Source organism: Salmo salar, chromosome 16, assembly GCF_965601325.2.
Source record: "Salmo salar chromosome 16, fSalSal1, whole genome shotgun sequence".
Taxonomy (NCBI): Eukaryota; Metazoa; Chordata; class Actinopteri; order Salmoniformes; family Salmonidae; genus Salmo; species Salmo salar.
The window spans coordinates 26,035,528-26,053,650 of NC_138306.1; the positions used below are offsets into that span (position 1 = coordinate 26,035,528).

At 46.6% G+C, this 18,123-nt stretch overlaps 3 protein-coding genes across 3 annotated transcripts; 1 reads left to right on the forward strand and 2 right to left on the reverse strand.

Annotated features, from left to right (window-relative positions):
- The first annotated feature begins 1,797 nt into the window (after positions 1 to 1,797).
- On the forward strand, positions 1,798 to 10,302 carry si:ch1073-390k14.1 (deoxyribodipyrimidine photo-lyase). The gene is made up of 10 exons (XM_082963252.1): positions 1,798 to 2,030; positions 2,382 to 3,154; positions 3,249 to 3,560; positions 3,655 to 3,827; positions 3,910 to 3,994; positions 4,089 to 4,321; positions 4,419 to 4,613; positions 8,851 to 9,076; positions 9,326 to 9,516; positions 9,685 to 10,302. The coding sequence occupies exons 1-10, from the start codon at positions 1,798 to 1,800 to the stop codon at positions 10,036 to 10,038; spliced, it is 2,775 nt and encodes a 924-aa protein (XP_082819378.1). The 3' UTR covers positions 10,039 to 10,302.
- Positions 10,303 to 11,777: 1,475 nt separating this feature from the next.
- LOC106573439 (ras GTPase-activating-like protein IQGAP2) lies at positions 11,778 to 14,158 on the reverse strand. The gene has a single exon (XM_014148489.3). It carries the CDS (start codon positions 14,141 to 14,143, stop codon positions 12,230 to 12,232), a length of 1,914 nt encoding a protein of 637 aa, XP_014003964.2. The 5' UTR covers positions 14,144 to 14,158; the 3' UTR covers positions 11,778 to 12,229.
- Positions 14,159 to 15,227: 1,069 nt separating this feature from the next.
- LOC106573440 (glycine cleavage system H protein, mitochondrial) lies at positions 15,228 to 17,281 on the reverse strand. Its single transcript, XM_014148490.3, has 5 exons — positions 17,081 to 17,281; positions 16,847 to 16,926; positions 16,629 to 16,692; positions 16,368 to 16,499; positions 15,228 to 16,028 (listed from the first exon to the last, which is right to left on the reverse strand). Exons 1-5 carry the CDS (start codon positions 17,274 to 17,276, stop codon positions 15,931 to 15,933), a joined length of 570 nt encoding a protein of 189 aa, XP_014003965.1. The 5' UTR covers positions 17,277 to 17,281; the 3' UTR covers positions 15,228 to 15,930.
- Positions 17,282 to 18,123: the final 842 nt, after the last annotated feature.

Here is an 18,123-nt window from a genome sequence, read left to right on the forward strand (position 1 = left end):
AAGGAAAAGCAGACAACAAGTGCTCAGCATATGTGGGAACTCCTTCAAGACTGTTGGAAAAGCATTCCAGGTGAAGCTGGTTGAGAGAATGCCAAGAGTGTGCAAAGCTGTCATCAAGGCAAATATAAAATATATTTTGATTTATTTAACACTTTTTTGGTTACTACATGATTCCTTATGCGTTATTTCATAGTTTTGATATCTTCACTATTATTCTACAATGTAGAAAATAGTAGAAATAAAGAAAAACCATTGAATGAGTAGGTACTGTATATGTATACTTTTGACTGGTACTGTATATGAACACCTGCTCTTTCCATGACATAGACTGACCAGGTGAAAGCTATGATCCCTTATTGATGTCACTTGTTGATGTCAGTATAGATGAAGGGGATGAGACAGGTTAAAGAAGGATTTTCAAGCCTTGAGACAATCGACACATGGATTGTGTATGTGTGCCATTCAGAGACAAAAGATTTTGTGCCTTCGAACCGGGGTATGTAGTGGGTTCCAGGTTCACCGGTTTGTGTCATGAACTGCAACGCTGCTGGGTTTTTCACGCTGAACAGTTTCCTGTGTGTATCAAGAATGGTCCATCACCCAAAGGACACCCAGCCAACTTGACACAACTGTGGTAAGCATTGGAGTCAACATGGGCCAGCATCCCTGTGGAATGCTTTCAAAATGCTTTTTTTTGTGTGTATAGGCAGTATGGACAGTATATGAATAGAATAGGTGTGTACATCAGTAGTTATATAGGATGAGCCATGACTAGAATACAGTATATCCATATAAAGTGGATAAAACAGTATGTAAACATGAATAAAGTGACCAGTGTTCAATGTCTCTATGTACATAGGGCAGCAGTCGCTAAGGTTCAGGCTAGAGTACCGGAAGGTGGCCGGCTAGTAACACTGACTAAGGTTCAGGGCAGGTTACTGGGAGGAGGCCGGCTAGTGGTGACGGTTTAACAGTCTGATGGCCTGGAGATAAAAGCTGTTTATCAGTCATGGCTCAGGTGGCTGATGCGTTGGTGATGCGTTGGGCTGACCACACCACCCTCTGGAGAGCCCTCATCTCTTCTCCTGTCACCTCTTTTTCTCTCCTTGATCTCTTAGGTATACATTCAAAACAGATCTTTATTGATAGCATGTGACGGCAGACAGATTTGTTTAGGCTTATGGCAGATTGGTCCATTCCCTGATCTGTCTGTTAGTGAGAGACAGAGCCAGCTAGTCTCCCTGTTCTCTATTGATCACACACTTAGAGCCTACATACTTTGTTTAAACACTATTGATCTCTCTCCCTCTTGTATAGCATGAGGATCAAGAGAATAAATGAAGGGTATAAAAGACACTTGGCGGGAGAGGGATGATGATTTTATTTGTCTTTAGTGTGGAGAGGGAAGCAGTGAGGGTTTCTCAGGAGCACCATGAGCGTAGTAAGTGAGACTAATGACTGTAATATTGTAGACTTGTGTGCCCTCTACTGGTCACAATGTTACATTGCATCACACCCGAAGTAATTACAAAACAGCATGGGATTGAGTTTGTGTAACTGGCTATCAGCTGTTGAGTAACTCATTCACTTTGCAGCATACTCGATTCTCTCAGTCCCACTATCTCCACTAATCGAAAACTTCAGAAAAATGCAAACGAAATCCACTTTAACAGTGTCTTTTCATGGATGATTACGACCTAATCTGGATTTTTGGGCATTTTGAATTTTAAGAGAGACTGACAGTTTCAGTAGGGAACTCCTCTCCATTTTATTGCTTTTCATCACCAGCAATAGACCATGCCTGTATCGGGTGGTGAGGACCCCATGTCCCAGGTTCGTCAGATGCTGAGAGAGTTGCTTGTGGGGAGAGAGAACGCCGAGGGCTTCTTCTGTCTGTGTGTGTCTGTACTGGGACACAACGATACACGGACACATTTCTTGCCGCTCATCCAGCTCCTAGCCACCGATCACAGCAGCCTTCACACCACCCTCACCTCCATCTATTTGGAATACTTCTCCAAGGTACGACTGTGTGTGTGTGTGTGTGTGTGTGTGTGTGTGTGTGTGTGTGTGTGTGTGTGTGTGTGTGTGTGTGTGTGTGTGATGTGTATAGTCCAGTCATATTCTAAAAGTATTATAGATACTCTGTCTCAACACAATTACATTTGTTAGTTTGATAGTTGTGTGTGTTTTGTTAGTGTTGTAGGCCTAACGTACCCTGCCGGAAAATCCAGTTTAGACCAGATCGGATCTTGAGCTGTTCACTGGCTTGAGCTGGTACAGCTGGATTTTCCAGCAGAGTTGTATTTGTCAAGAAGGTAAAGCAGAGACAGAGACTATTTTGAACCTCTAACATTGTAAAGCTGTGTATATGACTAAAGCTGTATATATGACCGTAATTGTCTGTTACAGGATGAGGATGATGAGTTGGCAGTGGCTCTGGCTCTGTCCCTATTAGAGGTCAAAAGGCAACAGCAGACCGATACCAAGCCCCTCTTCCCAGACCCTAAACTCCAGGGTCAAACAGACACCCAGGCTACGGCAACATACAGGCCCCAGAATAGCTCCATTCAGAGTCAGTCAGTTTCTCCTAATGGTAGCTCCAGCCAGCCTCCGCCAGCCCCTCTGCCCAAGGGTGCGAGCTACGCCCAGCTAGCAGCAGCAGGAGGAAGGAGACAGACTCAGGCTCAACACCAAGACTCCACATCACCCAGAAGATCCTCTGGACATGGCAGCTCTCCTCAGACAGAGAGACAGAGAGGCCCAACCAAGACCCAGAAACAGACAGACATAAAATGGTCTAACGTCACTCAGGATGTGTGTGCATCTATTGCTACTTCTTTGACATCCAATCTCAACCAAACCAAAGATGACGTCACAGTGGTGGAGTGCGAAGTGGACCAATCTGAGAAGCCAAAGCGCTCAAAGAACCGACGTCAGCGGCGGAAGGGTTATGGCCAGCAGGTGGTAGGTGTGCCTCGATGCCCCTCGGCTCCACCCCCTGTGCTGCTGTGGTTCCGCAGGGACCTTCGTCTCCATGACAACCCAGCTGTGATTGGCTCGTTGGAGGCTGGAGGGCCGGTCATCCCCGTCTTTATCTGGTGCCCAGAGGAGGAGGAGGGTCCCGGGGTAACCGTGGCTATGGGAGGGGCCTGTAAGTATAAACGTATACATATTATGTCATTATTTCTTTACCTCAGCTTCTGTGTCTCCTGATCTGTGTCTAATCCTTCTCTGTCTCATCCCAGGTAAATTCTGGCTGCACCAGGCCCTGTCCTGTCTCAGCTCTGCTCTGGAACACATCGGCAGCCATCTTGTTTTCCTTCGGCCGGATGAGGAGAGAGAGGGGATTGGTTCTTCGCTGCGTGCCCTGAGGAGTCTGGTGAGAGAGACAGGGGCGCAGACGGTGCTGGCTAGCGCCCTCTACGAGCCGTGGCTGAGAGAGCGGGACCAGGTAGTGGTGTCAGCGCTGCAGAAAGACAGAGTGGAGGTTAACATGGTCCACTCCTACTGTCTCAGAGACCCTTATACTGTTACTACTGAGGGGGTGGGACTCAGAGGTATGGTAATACTACAGTTACAACCACTACTACTGTTATTAACATTTAATATGACACAGCAGTAACTCTTTCACACACACATTCCCTCCCTCAGGTATTGGTTCTGTATCCCACTTCATGAGTTGCTGTCAGATGAACCCTGGCCCAGGGTTAGGGGTTCCCCTGGACCCCCCCATATCGCTCCCCTCACCCTCTGTCTGGCCTAGAGGCTGCCCTCTGGAGGGGCTAGGACTGGCACGCATGCCCTGCAGGAAGGATGGAACCACGGTCAGTAACCCCTTGGACTGAAGCACATGGGGGTCTGGGTTATTGTTGGTTGTATGTTAATGTGAGTGTGTGTCTGTTCCAGATTGACTGGGCGGCTAACATCAGGAGTTCCTGGGACTTCAGTGAGGAGGGGGCCCAGTCACGTCTAGAGGCCTTTCTAAATGATGGTGAGACACACACATTTCCCTTTCTCTACCTGTACTCGGAATTAAACCACCCTACAGAATAGATATGTTATATGTGTGTGTGTACGTATTCCAGGTGTGTACAGATATGAGAAGGAATCAGGGCGAGCGGATGCCCCCAACACCAGCTGTCTGTCTCCTTACCTGCACTTTGGCCAGCTGAGTGCTCGCTGGCTGCTGTGGGACACTAAAGGGGCGCGCTGCCGACCCCCCAAGTTCATACGAAAACTGGCCTGGAGGGACCTGGCCTACTGGCAGCTAACATTGTTCCCAGACCTGCCCTGGGAATCACTCAGACCACCATACAAGGCAAGGACAGGGTTAACACTAGCTCTAGCACTCTCTTCCTAGTTTGTATCCAATGAAAGCAGGACACTCACTCTCTTCTTGGTTTTTGTCCAATCAGGCCCTTCGGTGGAGCAATGAGAGGGGTCATCTGAAGGCGTGGCAGAAGGGCAGGACAGGTTATCCTCTAGTAGACGCTGCAATGAGACAGCTGTGGCTGACTGGATGGATGAACAACTATATGAGACACGTAGTGGCTTCTTTCCTCATAGCTTACCTCCATCTACCATGGCAAGAAGGATATCGCTGGTTCCAGGTGAGACTTACGCACACACGGTCGCACACACACAGACATACACACCAGACTATAGAGCTTTGTCTGTTTAATGAAAATGTCTAATACGACGAGTCGGCAGCTCTGGATGTTCAGCTTACTCCGGACCAGGCCCCTAGTCCCTGGGAATCGAAAGAGGAAGCGGCACCAAAAGGCAGGCGAGGCAGCATCCTGGTGAAAATCCGTCGGCCACCAAATAGACCTACATTGCCCTCTGTTCTATTGGCGAACGTGCAGTCACTAGAGAACAAACTGGATGAGCTTCATTCGAGACCATCCTATCAACAAGACCTGAAAAACTGTAATATCCGATGTTTTTCAAAATCATGGTTGAACGAGGACATGGATTATATACACTGAGTGTACAAAACATTAAGAACACCGGCTCTTTCCATGACATAGACTGACCAGGTGAACCCAGGTGAAGGCTATGATCCCTTATTGATGTCACTTGTTAAATCCACTTCAATCAGTGTAGATGAAGGGGAGGAGACAGGTTAAAGAATGATTTTTAAGCCTCAAGACAATTGAGAAGTGGATTGCGTATGTGTGCCTTTAGAGGGTGAATGGGCAAGACAAAGTATTTAAGTGCCTTTGAACGGGGTATGGTAGTAGGTGCCAGGTGAGCTGGTTTGTGTCAAGAACTGCAACGCTGTTGGGTTTTTCACACTCAATAGTTTCCCGTGTGTATCAAAAATGGTCCACCACCAAAAGGACATCCAGCCAACTTGACACAACTGTGGGAAGCATTGGAGTCAACATGGGCCAGCATCCCTGTGGAATGCTTTCGACACCTTTTGAGTCCATGCCCCGACTCAATGAGGCTGTTCTGAGGGCAAAAGGGGGTGTAACTCAATATTAGTTCCTAATGTTTGGTATACTCAGTGTCAGTGCTTCATTTGTAAATCGGGAGCTGCCGGAACAAAATTGAGCGCGAAAGGGGGGTGATTTGGAGAGCTCTGAGGTACCGGAATGCATGGAGAAAAAATATCACCTTTATAATGCAGCATTGCATGAATAGCATCACATTTGCGTAGTGGCATAGAGCAGTAGAGTCACTTACAGAAGTTGCACACATGGGAATTTCTTTTTGTGGCCTAGGGTCCGGGAAATGTTTGGCCTTTTATAAACGCATTTCATGCAATTCTACGTCATTTTACATGACTGGAGACTTTAGCATAATCTTTTTTAATGCCGCGTTCAAAACAACTGGGAACTCGGAGCTGGAAAATCTCTGACTCCCGACTTCAGTGCCTTCAAGGCAACTGGGAAATCGGGTAAAAACTAGCTCCAACTGGGAAAATTAGTTTTGACCGGCTTTCTAGAGCTCCGACTTTCTGACCTGAAGATCACTGACATCATGATTCGATCTAGTTTTTTTTTTGAGTTCCCAGTTGTCTTGAAAGCACCATAATACTGCACAAATGATCGAAATGACCGGTTACTTTGACACTGACAAACTTAGAATCTGAGATGAATCAATGAAAACGACCTTGTCTTGAATCCATCAATAGCCTAGGCCTAGTTGTGTGGAGACACATATTGTAGGCTACAATATCAGGAAATTATAGGAGAATTAACCAAGAGGCAACTCGAATGAACTTTGATCGCGTTCACTATAATTTTAACATTGCAAAAAGTGAAAATTATTTTTCATGCCACGAGAGGTATCGTGGATCCGGCTCAAATTAAGCACTGCTCAGTGTACATCTCGCTGGTTGTTCTATGCATTGTCAAGACCGGATGGCAGACTTGGGTAAGACGAAAGGAGGAGGGGTGTGTCTCTTTGTTAACAGCTTAAGTCTCAAGTTGTTGCTCGCCTGAGTTAGAATACCTAATGATAAGCTGCAGACCATAGTATTGACCATGATATTTATTTTTCATAGCTGTATATTTACCACGATAAACTGATGCTGGTAATAACACCGCACTCAACAAGCTGTATAGGGTCATAAGCAAACATCCGCACTGAGCTAAAGGCTAGAGCTGCCGCTTTCAAGGAGCGGTACTCCAATCCGGATGCTTATAAGAAATCCTGCTATGACCTCCAACAAGCCATCAAACAGGCAAATCATCAATACAGGACTAAGACCGATGCGTACCATGACGCTTGACGGATGTGGCAGGGCTTGCAAATGATCATGGATTACAATGGGAAACCCAACAGCGAGCTGCCCAGCGACGCTAGCCTACCAGACGATCTAAGTGCCTTCTATGCTTACTTCGAGGCAAGCAACACTGAACCATGTATGAGAGCACTAGCTGTTCCGGACGACTGTGATCTCGCTCTCTGTAGCTGATTTAAGTGGGACCTTTAAACAGGTTAACATTCGCAAAACCGTGAGGCCTGACAGAATACCCGGATGCGTACTCATTGCATGTGCTGACCAGCTGGCAAGTGTCTTCACTGACATTTTCAACCTATCCCTGATCCGGTCTGTAATAGCAACTTGTTTCAAGCAGACCAGCATAGTCCCCGTGCCAAAGAACGCCAAGGTAACCTGCCTAAATTACTATTGCCCCATAGCACTCACATCTATAGCCATGAAATAGCTCATATCAACAAGATAATTTCAGACACCCTGGACCCACTCCAATTCTCATACCGCCCCAACAGATTCACAGATGATGCAATCTCTATTGCATTCCACACTGCCCTCACCCACCTGGAGAAAAGGAATACCTATGTAAGAATTCTGTTCATTGACTAAAGCTCAGCATTCAACAAAATAGTCCCCTTCAAGCTTATCACCAAGCTCAGGACCCTGGGACTTAACACCTCCCTCTGCAACTGGATTCTGGACTTCCTGACGGGCCACCCCCAGGCAGTGCAAGTGGGCAACATCACATCCACCATGCTGACCATCAACATGTGGGCACCCTCAAGGGTGTTTATTTTACTTAATTTATTTAACCTTTATGTAACTAGGCAAGTCAGTTAAGACGCTGGGTCAATTGTGCACCGCCCTATGGGACTCCCAATCACAGCTGGATGTGATACAGCCTGGATTCGAACCAGGGACTGTAGTGACGCCTCTTGCACTCAGATGCAGTGCCTTAGACCGCTGCGCCACTCAGGAGCCTGGGGGGTGTGTGCTTAGATCCTCCTGTACTCCCTGTTCACCCATGACTGCGTGGCCAACACCATCAAGTTTACTGATGACCCGACGATGATGAGGCAGTCTATATTGTGTGCAGTGTGGTGCCAGGACAACAACCTCAACCTCAGTAAAACAAAAGAGCTGATTGTGGACTACAGGAAACGGATGCGTGAGCACACCCCATCCACATCATGGAGCTGTAGTGGAGCGGGTCGAGAGCCACTCAGTTGTGAGGAGGGCACGACAGCGCCTCTTCCCCCTTTTAGGAGGCTTAAAAAATTTGGCACGGGCCCTCAGATCCTCAAAAAGTTCTACAGTTACACAATTGAGAGCATCTTGACTGGCTGCATCACCTCTTGGTACGGCAACTGCAAGGCACCTGACCGCAAGGCACTACAGATGGTGGTGAGTACAGCCCAGTACATCACTCGGGCCAAGCTCCCTGCCATCCAGGACCTCCATACCAGGCAGTGTCAGAGGAAGGTCCAAAAAATGGTCAAAGACTCCAGCCACCCAAGTCATAGACTGTTTTCTCTGCAAGCGGTACCAGTGCACCAAGTCTGGAACCAATAGGACCCTGAACAGTTTATACCCCCAAGCCATAAGACTGCTAAAAAAAAGCCTGCAAAATAGCTAATCAAATGGCTACCCGGACTAGCTGCATTGACCCTTTTTTGCACTAACTCTATGCACACACAGTGGACTCACTCACCCATACTTACACTGACACCCCAACACACACACACTACAAATGCCCACACATGGATACTGATGCCACACACTCACCACACACTGCTGCTGCTGCCTATTATCTATGCTGTTGCTTTGTCACTTTACCCCTACCTATATGTACATAGTGTCTACCGCAATAACCTCATACCCGTGGACATCGATTCGGTTCTGGTGCTAACTGTATATAGCCATGTTATTTTTACTCGTTATTGTTATTCACAGGGTCACTATTTCTATTATTTATTTTTTACTTTGTCTTTAACTCTGCATTGTTGGAAAAGGACCCTTAAGAAAGCATTTCACAGTTAAGTCTACACCTGTTGTTTACAAAAGCATGTGACAAAAAACATTTGATTTGATACTAACATTGGACTGTGTGTGTGTAGGACACCCTTGTGGATGCTGACGTGGCCATAGATGCCATGATGTGGCAGAATGGAGGCATGTGTGGTCTGGACCACTGGAACTTTGTCATGCACCCTGTTGACGCAGCCATGACCTGTGACCCTTACGGAAACTATGTCAGGAAGTGGTGCACTGAGCTGGCGGTGCTGCCTGATGACCTCATACACAAACCCTGGAAGTGCCCAGCCTCCATGCTGCGCCGTGCCGGTGAGAGACAACAGCACCAGCCTTATCCTCCTAATCTTAACGTAAACTTCCAAAGTTAGTCTAACCTTATTGTAATAACTTTACCATAGCCTTACCCTTATCTTACTGTAGAGTTACCATAACCTTACCATAGCCATACTATAGCTTTACCACTAACCCAACTCTCATGTGTTTCTCTGTATAGACTTGTGGGTGTTTAACTCCCCTTATCCATCTACACTTTAGCTAAACCTCAGCCTCTCCCTCTAGGTGTAGTCCTAGGCCAGTCCTACCCAGAGCGTGTGGTGACAGATCTGGAGGAGAGGAGGAGCCAGTCTTTGCAGGACGTGGCATTGGTGAGGAGGCGTTTTGGGGAGTACGTGGACCCCTGCTCGGGGTGCGACCTGGTCCCCCTGCCCCCCCGCCTGGTCTCGGAGGCCATGGGTGTATGTCAACTCACTGCTTCTATCGTATTATGTCTCATGAGTGGTCCTCAGTACTGTATTTCCTGTTTGATTTCTTTCTTTGGCCACATGGTTTTTGTATGCCTTCAGACAATTTTTCACATACAAATGTCACACTGTGAACTAAATTGAGTGAGTGACAGCTTCTCTCCCTTTCTCTGTCAGGGAGGTATGGTCAGCACAGGTGGGCAGTTCCTCCTGCCTGTCATCACCCGTATGGAGTTCAAGCACCAATCAGACGATCCAGACGCGGACGCTGCCTCTAACCCCTACAACGCCGTTCTGAAGGGCTACGTGAGCCGCAGGCGGAATGAGACCATCGCCTTCCTGAACCAGACAGACTTCACAGCCAGCGTGATAAATGAGGGAACAGAGAGGAGGGAAAGACAGGAGCGAGACCAGAGGAGGATGGAGGGACTACCACGCCCCCTTGCAGCTCAAGGAAGGGGAAAGAGGACCCCCGCTGCCAAGGACAGGTTCTCCACAGTGCCTGGGGGAGTGGCTACTTCTCACAGATGACCATAAGGGCAGGGGCTAAAGGTTCGATAGAGCCACTGTGGTGCCCAGTGGCCTTTTCTCAATTGGTTTGCTTAACTTCTGCGTCCTTCCTCACATACTGTTGAAAATGGTCAGATGTAAATCGAGGAGACGCGGGGAGGAGAGGGAATGTGGACAAAACTGTGCTTGTGTCAAATGTCTCTCCTTCACTCGCGTGTCATCAGGCAAATTCTGTTTACAGTGGATCACAAAAAATAAATGTGTAAAGTGATCAAAATGAATTAAGTTAGTTGTGCAAGACATTTTCTTGATAAACGCTACTTACCATTTTTAAACGTATGCATGCTTTTCTGCTCCGACAAAACAAAAGCTGATTCAACTGGGGTGTGGCAGATTTAAAAACTCCAGTAGGATACATGACTATCCTCGATGATTTTATTTTATTTCACCTTTATTTAACCAGGTAGGCCAGTTGAGAACAAGTTCTCATTTACAACTGTGACCTGGCCACGATAAAGCAAAGCAGGGCAACAAACAACACAGTTACACATGGGACAAACAAACATATAGTCAATAACACAATAGAAAAGTCTATATACAGTGTGTGTGAATGTAGTAAAATTAGGGAGGTAAGGCAATAAATAGGCCATAGTGGCAAAATAATTGCAATTTAGCAATTAAACACGAGTGATAGATGTGCAGAAGATGAATGTGCAAGTAGAGATACTGGGGTGCAAAGGAGAAAAAAAATAACTATGGGAATGAGGTAGTTGTGTGGGCTATTTACAGATGGGCTGTGTACAGGTGCAATGATCGGTAAGCTGCTCTGGCAGCTGATGCTTAAAGTTAGTGAGGGAGATGTAAGACTCCAGCTTCAGTGATTTTCTGGAGTGAACCAAGGGCTATATCTATTCTTAGTTCTACATTTTTTGAATGGGGCATGTTTATTTAAGATGGTGAGGAAGGCACTTATAAAGAATCACCAGGCATCCTCTACTGACGGGATGAGGTCAATATCCTTCCAGGATACCCGGGCCAGGTCGATTAGAAAGGCCTGCTCGCTGAAGTATTTTAGGGAGCATTTGACAGTGATGAGGGGTGGTTGTTTAAACACGGACCCATTACGGACACAGGCAGTGATCGCTGAGATCCTGGTTGAAGACAGCAGAGGTGTATTTAGAGGGCAGGTTGGTCAGGATAATACCTATGAGGGTGCCCGTGTTTACGGATTTAGGGATGTACCTGGTAGGTTCCTTGATAATTTGTGTGAGATTGAGGGCATCTAGCTTAGATTGTAGGACGGCCAGGTTATTAAGCATATCCTAGTTTAGGTCACCTAACAGTACGAACTCTGAAGATAGATGGGGGGCAATCAATTCACATATTTACATTTACATTACATTTTAGTCATTTAGCAGACGCTCTTATCCAGAGCGACTTACAGTAGTGAATGCATACATTTCATACATTTTTTTTCTCCGTACTGGTCCACCGTGGGAAACGAACCCACACCCTGGCGTTGCAAACACCATGCTCTACCAACTGAGCCACACGGGACCAGAGAAGAATGGCAGAAACTCCCCAAATACATGTGCGCCAAGCTTGTAGCGTTATACCCAAGAAGACTCGAGGCTGTAATCGCTGCAAAAGGTGCTTCAACAAAGTACTGAGTAAAGGGTCTGAATACTTTAGTAAATGTATTATTTCATTTTTTATTTTGAATAAATTGGCAAAAAATTCTAAAAACCTGTTTTTGCTTTGTCATTGTGGTATTTAGGTCTGAATACTTTCCGAATGCACTGTATATAACTTCTACATATAAAATGTAAATGCCATTATAATATACTTATGAAAAATATATTCCATGTACAATTAATTACCCAGTGGAAAACTGAACATGAAAAAAAATTCTATAATTAAGCAACAGATATAACATGACAATACAAGCAACAAACCCATTTCAATGTGAGCTTAATTTTGGTATAAAGTGATTAATCAAATGTGTGTGTGGGTCACCAGCCTGAGGGTGTGTGCGTGCATGTGCGTGGGTGTGTTTAGCTCACCAGCCTGAGGATGGCCAGTCAGACATACATAACACGTTAACCACCATTCAAACATCCTATACCAAATGTTGCTTTGTCAAAAGGCACACAATTCTTTCACACCTATGCCCACTTAATCTTTTCCCCTCCACCTTTGGTTTAATGATCCCTCATTTTCCATAGAACTTCTTGTTGAGGAGGAAGATGAGCAGGTTGATGTTGACTTTGGCTTTGTCAAACATCTTCATCACCGCCACTCCCTCGTACTGCAGCTGGAGCAGATCCTGGAAATGGAGTTGGACCTTTTCCATCTCAACTCCCATGAACTTGGCCTTCACCTCAAAGTCCCCAACTTCCTCACTGGGAGAGATGTCAAACATTACATATTTGAACTGGTTGGTCTGCAGCCCCTCTATCTCCAGGATCACTCCCTTCTCATGCAGTCGGGCAGCTGTGTACTTCAGAGACTGATGCTTCCACTTCTTACTGCCCTTCTCCTCCACCTTCCTTTCTAGCTTGATGGACCGCCGCGTGTTCTTCCTGTTGAGGTTGTCGAGGCAGGTCTTGATGTAAGTGTCGTAGTAGTTGGTCTGGTCCTGATAGAAGGCTGTCTTGGAGTTAAGCGCGCTCAGTGCCTGCTGGAGCTTCACCAGCTCCGCCTTCCTCCTCTGTCTGTAGCGTCTCTGGTAACGAATGTCCTTGGCGATGTCGTTGATGAGGTCTTGGTACTTGTTGCTAGCGGTGACCAGGCCAGCCTGCTCCAGGGTTCGGAGGTTGCGCAGGATCTTCCTCTTCTTCTGCTCTAGAGGCAGCTGTCTGTCCTCCAGCACCGCCTGGCTGCTCTTCAGCCCCTCTGGGGTCTGGGCGTCCTGCACCGCACGCAGCGCCACCACCTTAGAATGCTCACACTCCTGGAGGGCAGAGGCCGGGGTCTCAAGGGTCTCTGGGAGAGTGTCTCCTGGCTGGATCCTGATCACATCTACTATCAGCTTCTTAGTCTTCATCATCAGGCCTTTCGTGTCCTTGTCATCTCCCTCCAGAAGCTCAAACTTGCTGGTGAGTGTGAGGGAGATCTCCGTCTTAGCCAGCTGACTCAGGGTGCTCTCCTTGTTGGGATGGTTAGGATCCACGGCTCCTTCACCCAGCAGTGCCTCCACATCAGGCGCGTCCCCCAGGTCCTCCAGCAGCTCATGCAGCAGGTCGTTGTGGTCGGGGGAGATGGCCTCCAGGTGCTCCAACACCAGCGAGTGTGTGTTGATGATCTCATCTATAGAGATGTAGATGACAGGCTTGCTCAGAGTCACCATGTCAGAGTACTCATCCACGTTAAACTTCTCCTCTGGCTCGGGGACGTCACACGCAGCCTGGAAAAAACCCCTGAACTTCTGGTATGTCTGGGAGATGTAGTTATTCATGGAGGTCATGTGGGCATTCTCTCCCTCGAACAGCTTGTTGGCGGCGGCATGCTGCAGCATCTTGGCCACGGAGCCCAGGTTACGACGCTGGTCAGAGTGGAGCTGACCTCCGGCTGACATGTCGATGATGTCGAAGCCGTCCGGAGCCACTATGGCTGGGTTCATGTAGCGGTAGTACAGCAGGTTCCCTACAATCTTCAACAACTCATCCTCTGTAGCGTCAGGGAACTTTTCATGAAGGGAATGCTTTAGGACCTTTGCAATGTATCTCATGCCATAGGGGATGTTATCCAGTGACGACACAATGGAGTTGAGCACTTTGTCTGTGGCCGTCCGCAGCGCCTGACTGGAGGACTCCAGCTTGGCGCGCACCTCCTTGTGTGACATGGCCTGGTCCGGGGTCACCTCGTAGGGCAGTTTACTGTCCTCTCCAGTGTTGGTCTCCAGCTGGTTGACCCAGGCCTTGTACACATCCACAGGGTTGGTGTTGATGCCCAGGCCCTTGTCCTCGATGATCTCCTTGACAACAGGCGCCAGCAGCTGCCTCAGCGTGTTGTGACCACGGGCTCCACGGTTGAAGCTCACCACCATCTTGATGACCGTGGGGTTCCCGGTCACGATGTCCTGGATCTGGTCCACCTTGGACTTGATCTCCTCCTCCAGATACATATGGTGTCCAGGGCACAGCTGGGGGCTGAGGGGGGTCTATAAACAAGCGGCAACAGTGACTCATTTCTGGAAATGTGGATTTTTAAAAGTAGAAGCTCAAACTGCTTGGGCACAGACCTGGATAGCATGACAGAACTCTGCAGTCTCTCTCTGCAGTAGATAGAACTTCCAAAGGGAGTGGAGTTGCAATCTTGGCAGAAAATGTAGTTGGGGGTGGACATTTCTGCATTTTTGGTGGCCTTCCTAAGCCAGGATTCAGACAACTAGGACATCAGAGTTGGTGGAGTTTGCTAAAGCTGTTTTATTCACTAACTTAGGGAGAATGAAAGGTGACTATCGAGGAGGGGAGGACACTTCCATTCGCCTACTAACTAATTGACATCTTATCAGTTTTAGTGGCCTTTTCACGTTTGGGAAAAAGTCCGTTGGAAGACTGTCCTTCCCGCCTTGATAGCCGCCTGTTGGCGAGGAAGCACAAGTGTATCCTACCTTGGAAGGGTTTTGATATCTGCCAGTCCCCCTTTGAATCGGATATTGTATTGTCAGAGGAAAGCATGCACACATTTAAAAACTATATGCTACTTATCCTTTTATCTATAACTGTCTTGCACAACTTTTATCACTTTACACATTTTGGGATCCACTTCTGTAAACAATTTGCCTGATGGCGCGCGAGTGGAGAAGCTTCTCATTTCATACAAGCACATTTGTCCACCGACACCTCTCCTCGATTACCTCAGACTTTTTTTTAAAAGGAGGCGAGCGAGGACGGAGGCGAGGATGCAGGAGTTAAGCCAATCTAATTGAGAAAAGACCCAGGTTACAGAAGGTGGAGGATGGATTTTTACCAAATGAGAAAAGTCCAAAAACTACCTTGGTAGTTTCAAAATGGGTGCATGTTCCAGGTCATGCAATCATGCTGCAACATGTCAGTAACCACATTATGGGTTATGCTGTAACAGGAACAAACTGCTGTTTACATGAATTTATTTAAATGAGTCAATTACCAAAGCCATTTATAATAACAACATTCTGTAATGGAGGCTGGAGGGGGGTAAAGTTGAAAAGATACAGTACTAACACATTCAAAGTAAATACACAAGTGTAAGTTTTATTTTTAAGTCTCCTCTCGATAGTGCCAGTACATGCAGAGGCCCAACATACAGTAAAAACCAGCCTGCACTAGATCCAAAGTGCTTTATTGTTAGTCCCTTCCCTCTACTACCCTATCAGACGGACTGATCCAGACAGCTGTATTTGATAGTGAAATTCTGAGGACTATTTTTCCTAGTAGTATTCACAATCTTAAGTTCCTCATATCCTGTGCTTGGGGCAGGCCTTGAGCGCCCGAGGAGAGATTGAGGATGAATCTTAAAAAGCCTTTTCCTCAATTCCTCAAAACAGAGCGAAACCCTCAGATTTGTTTTATTAAGGAGGCAGAGAGCAGACACAAGGAATCAAGGAAAAGACTTGAGATTCTTCCATAGGCTGCATCAGGACTCATCAGGAGTCGTACAGTATCACTCATCCACATACTGTACATGTCACAGGTGTAAGACACTTGTCCTCAGCATCTCCATTAAGTCAGTCATTACCAGTACAATAAAGACTCCTAACATTCAGAGCACAATAACACTGGCAGGTCAATACAGATGAGCTCTGCAGCCTCTCTGGCATCCCTGTTGGTTCCCCGGTGTAGTGTCATGGCACAACTGGTGCACTTCCTCTACTAATGATTGACAGGCAGGTGAGGGGGTGGGGGTGATAAGGGTTGGGGCTAGGCAGTGCTAGTCCTCTATGGATCTGATGTATCTCTCATAAGCCTTCTCATCCATCAAAGCATCCAGCTCCTTAGGGTTGGCAATGGTCATCTTCATCAGCCAACCTGTCCCAGCAGGGGTTACAGGTCAGAGGTTAGCCTAGACATAGGCCCTGTTTGAATATTCTTTCTTTCCTTAAAATAAATCACTGATGTTACATTTACATTTTAGTCATTTAGCAGACGCTCTTATCCAGAGCGACTTACAGTAGTGAATGCATACATTTCATACATTTTTTTTCTCCCATACTGGTCCCCCATGGGAATCGAATCCACAACCCTGGCGTTGCAAACACCATGCTCTACCAACTGAGCCACACGGGACTACTGTGTGATGTGTGTGCGCGCGTAGACTAGATTATGCATGCATGTCGGCGGGTGTAGAGTGTGTGTATGTATGCTCACCGTCATTGTAGCAGGACTTGTTGACAAGGCCGGGGTTGTCTGCAAGGAGTGTGTTGACCTCTGTAACTTCCCCGGTTAGAGGAGAGTACAACTCACTAGCTGCCTTCACACTCTCCAATGCGCCAAACTCATCTAAAAAAGGAGAGTGATAGGTCAGGTCATGAACAGGTCTTGAGGAAGGCAAGGGTGACTAGTATAACCCAAGAGGACCAGCGGTCGCATTACCCTCCTCACAAGTCTATGGTAGTAATTGCTCCTTACCAGTCTGTGCCAGCTGTGTGCCAACCTCTGGTAGTCCACAGTACACCACATCTCCTAGAGCCTCCTGCATGACAGATTTAGATCATGAGAAATTAACTAAATGTGTCACTTCATGATCCGTGTGCCACAACACACGCTAACACTGGGTAGTTAAGACCACAGGTCCCAATGTGGCTCATACAAACTAGCGGGAACATACGCTCGTGATAACAACCCACCTGAGCAAATTTGCTGATGCCAACCGTTCCTACCTCTCCCTCTACTCGTATCCATTCGTGTTTGTCTGTGAATTTAAGAGCTGTGGAATTCAGGAAAATAGTAAAATTAGTTCGAGTAGACACAAACCGAAAAACAGTTATATCTACACGCTAAACTAGCTACGTTACGGTCGTGCAATGCGTCCTTGCTATGAACCACCTGTGTTACGATGTCCACAAGCCAAGTAACGTTACCTGATGAGAGTCGGGTGGTAGTGGATAAAGTCCGTAGTAAGTATGCCCTGGATACCAGCCGAGAGGGAGGTAGCTGTGCCAAACGATAGAGCAAGGCAGAAGAAAAGTTGGAAGACAAGCAACGTAGCATCACACATGTAGCCATTGTCGTCGCGTTTTGACGACTGCAATGACTGTCGCCTTTTTTAGACGTCATCACCTCAGACGCCACTAGTTCAGCAGGCACAACGTTATGGAACGTTAGAGTTACAAATAGCCTTGTGGCATGTGTAAAACAAACATGCATTTTTGACATGTGGAATACAGATAGGAATACATCCAGAGAATAACATATTCATATTTTTTTTCAATATGGACAATGGGAATAGAAAATACAAAGTTGTTGATTCGAATAGAGAGGCTTCAGGCTACCAAATAAATTTTATTAGTCACATACAAATATTGTAGCGTAATGCATTAGGTGATAGTGGGGTAAGCCAAGCCATTTTTTACATTCAGCATCACTTCGTCAAGGGAAATATAGTATTCTTACTAACAAAGATATCTACATATATTTCACAATGTTGTGTATCCCTGAAAATAATCAAAATCCATGTAAACAACAGATTTGAAAACATAGCTTGTCCCAAAAAAAGTGGTCTCTTGGCACAACTTGCTCCGGGTATGGGGCAAGTTGAGACACTGGACAGGGTAAGTTTAGCCCTTATCGTGACTCTCAGTTCCATAACAAAGACTACCACAGTACGAGTCATAATACCCATAAAACCTAGTGGTCAAACAGTAAAATGGTTCCAATTGTTCTTCCCATAGGGGATTTTGGATGTAGGCTTACCCTGGTGTGACATTTTGTTAACTGTGTAAATCTCTCTAGGACAAGGTGACTTTTATCAATATATTCGCCAGTATTTAACACCCCCCCCCCCCCCCCCCCCTCAAAATGAAAGGCTAATTAGCTGCTAATGTGGCTATCACAAAGAGCTACAAATGTCGTGATGATCTGGACGAGACTGCCGAATCGAGGCAAAGGTAAGAATCTCTGTATT

Excerpts from the sequence above, each read along its gene's own strand:
- si:ch1073-390k14.1 (XM_082963252.1), top strand. The coding sequence starts at position 1,798 with ATGCCTGTATCGGGTGGTGAGGACCCCATGTCCCAGGTTCGTCAGATG. Across the intron at positions 3,155-3,248 it reads CGTGGCTATGGGAGGGGCCT|GTAAATTCTGGCTGCACCAG; the intron begins GTAAGTATAAAC and ends GTCTCATCCCAG. Across the intron at positions 4,614-8,850 it reads AAGGATATCGCTGGTTCCAG|GACACCCTTGTGGATGCTGA; the intron begins GTGAGACTTACG and ends GTGTGTGTGTAG.
- LOC106573439 (XM_014148489.3), bottom strand. The coding sequence starts at position 14,143 with ATGTATCTGGAGGAGGAGATCAAGTCCAAGGTGGACCAGATCCAGGAC.
- LOC106573440 (XM_014148490.3), bottom strand. The coding sequence starts at position 17,276 with ATGACGTCTAAAAAAGGCGACAGTCATTGCAGTCGTCAAAACGCGACG. Across the intron at positions 16,500-16,628 it reads CACACAGCTGGCACAGACTG|ATGAGTTTGGCGCATTGGAG; the intron begins GTAAGGAGCAAT and ends CTCCTTTTTTAG. Across the intron at positions 16,029-16,367 it reads CAAGTCCTGCTACAATGACG|GTTGGCTGATGAAGATGACC; the intron begins GTGAGCATACAT and ends CTGCTGGGACAG.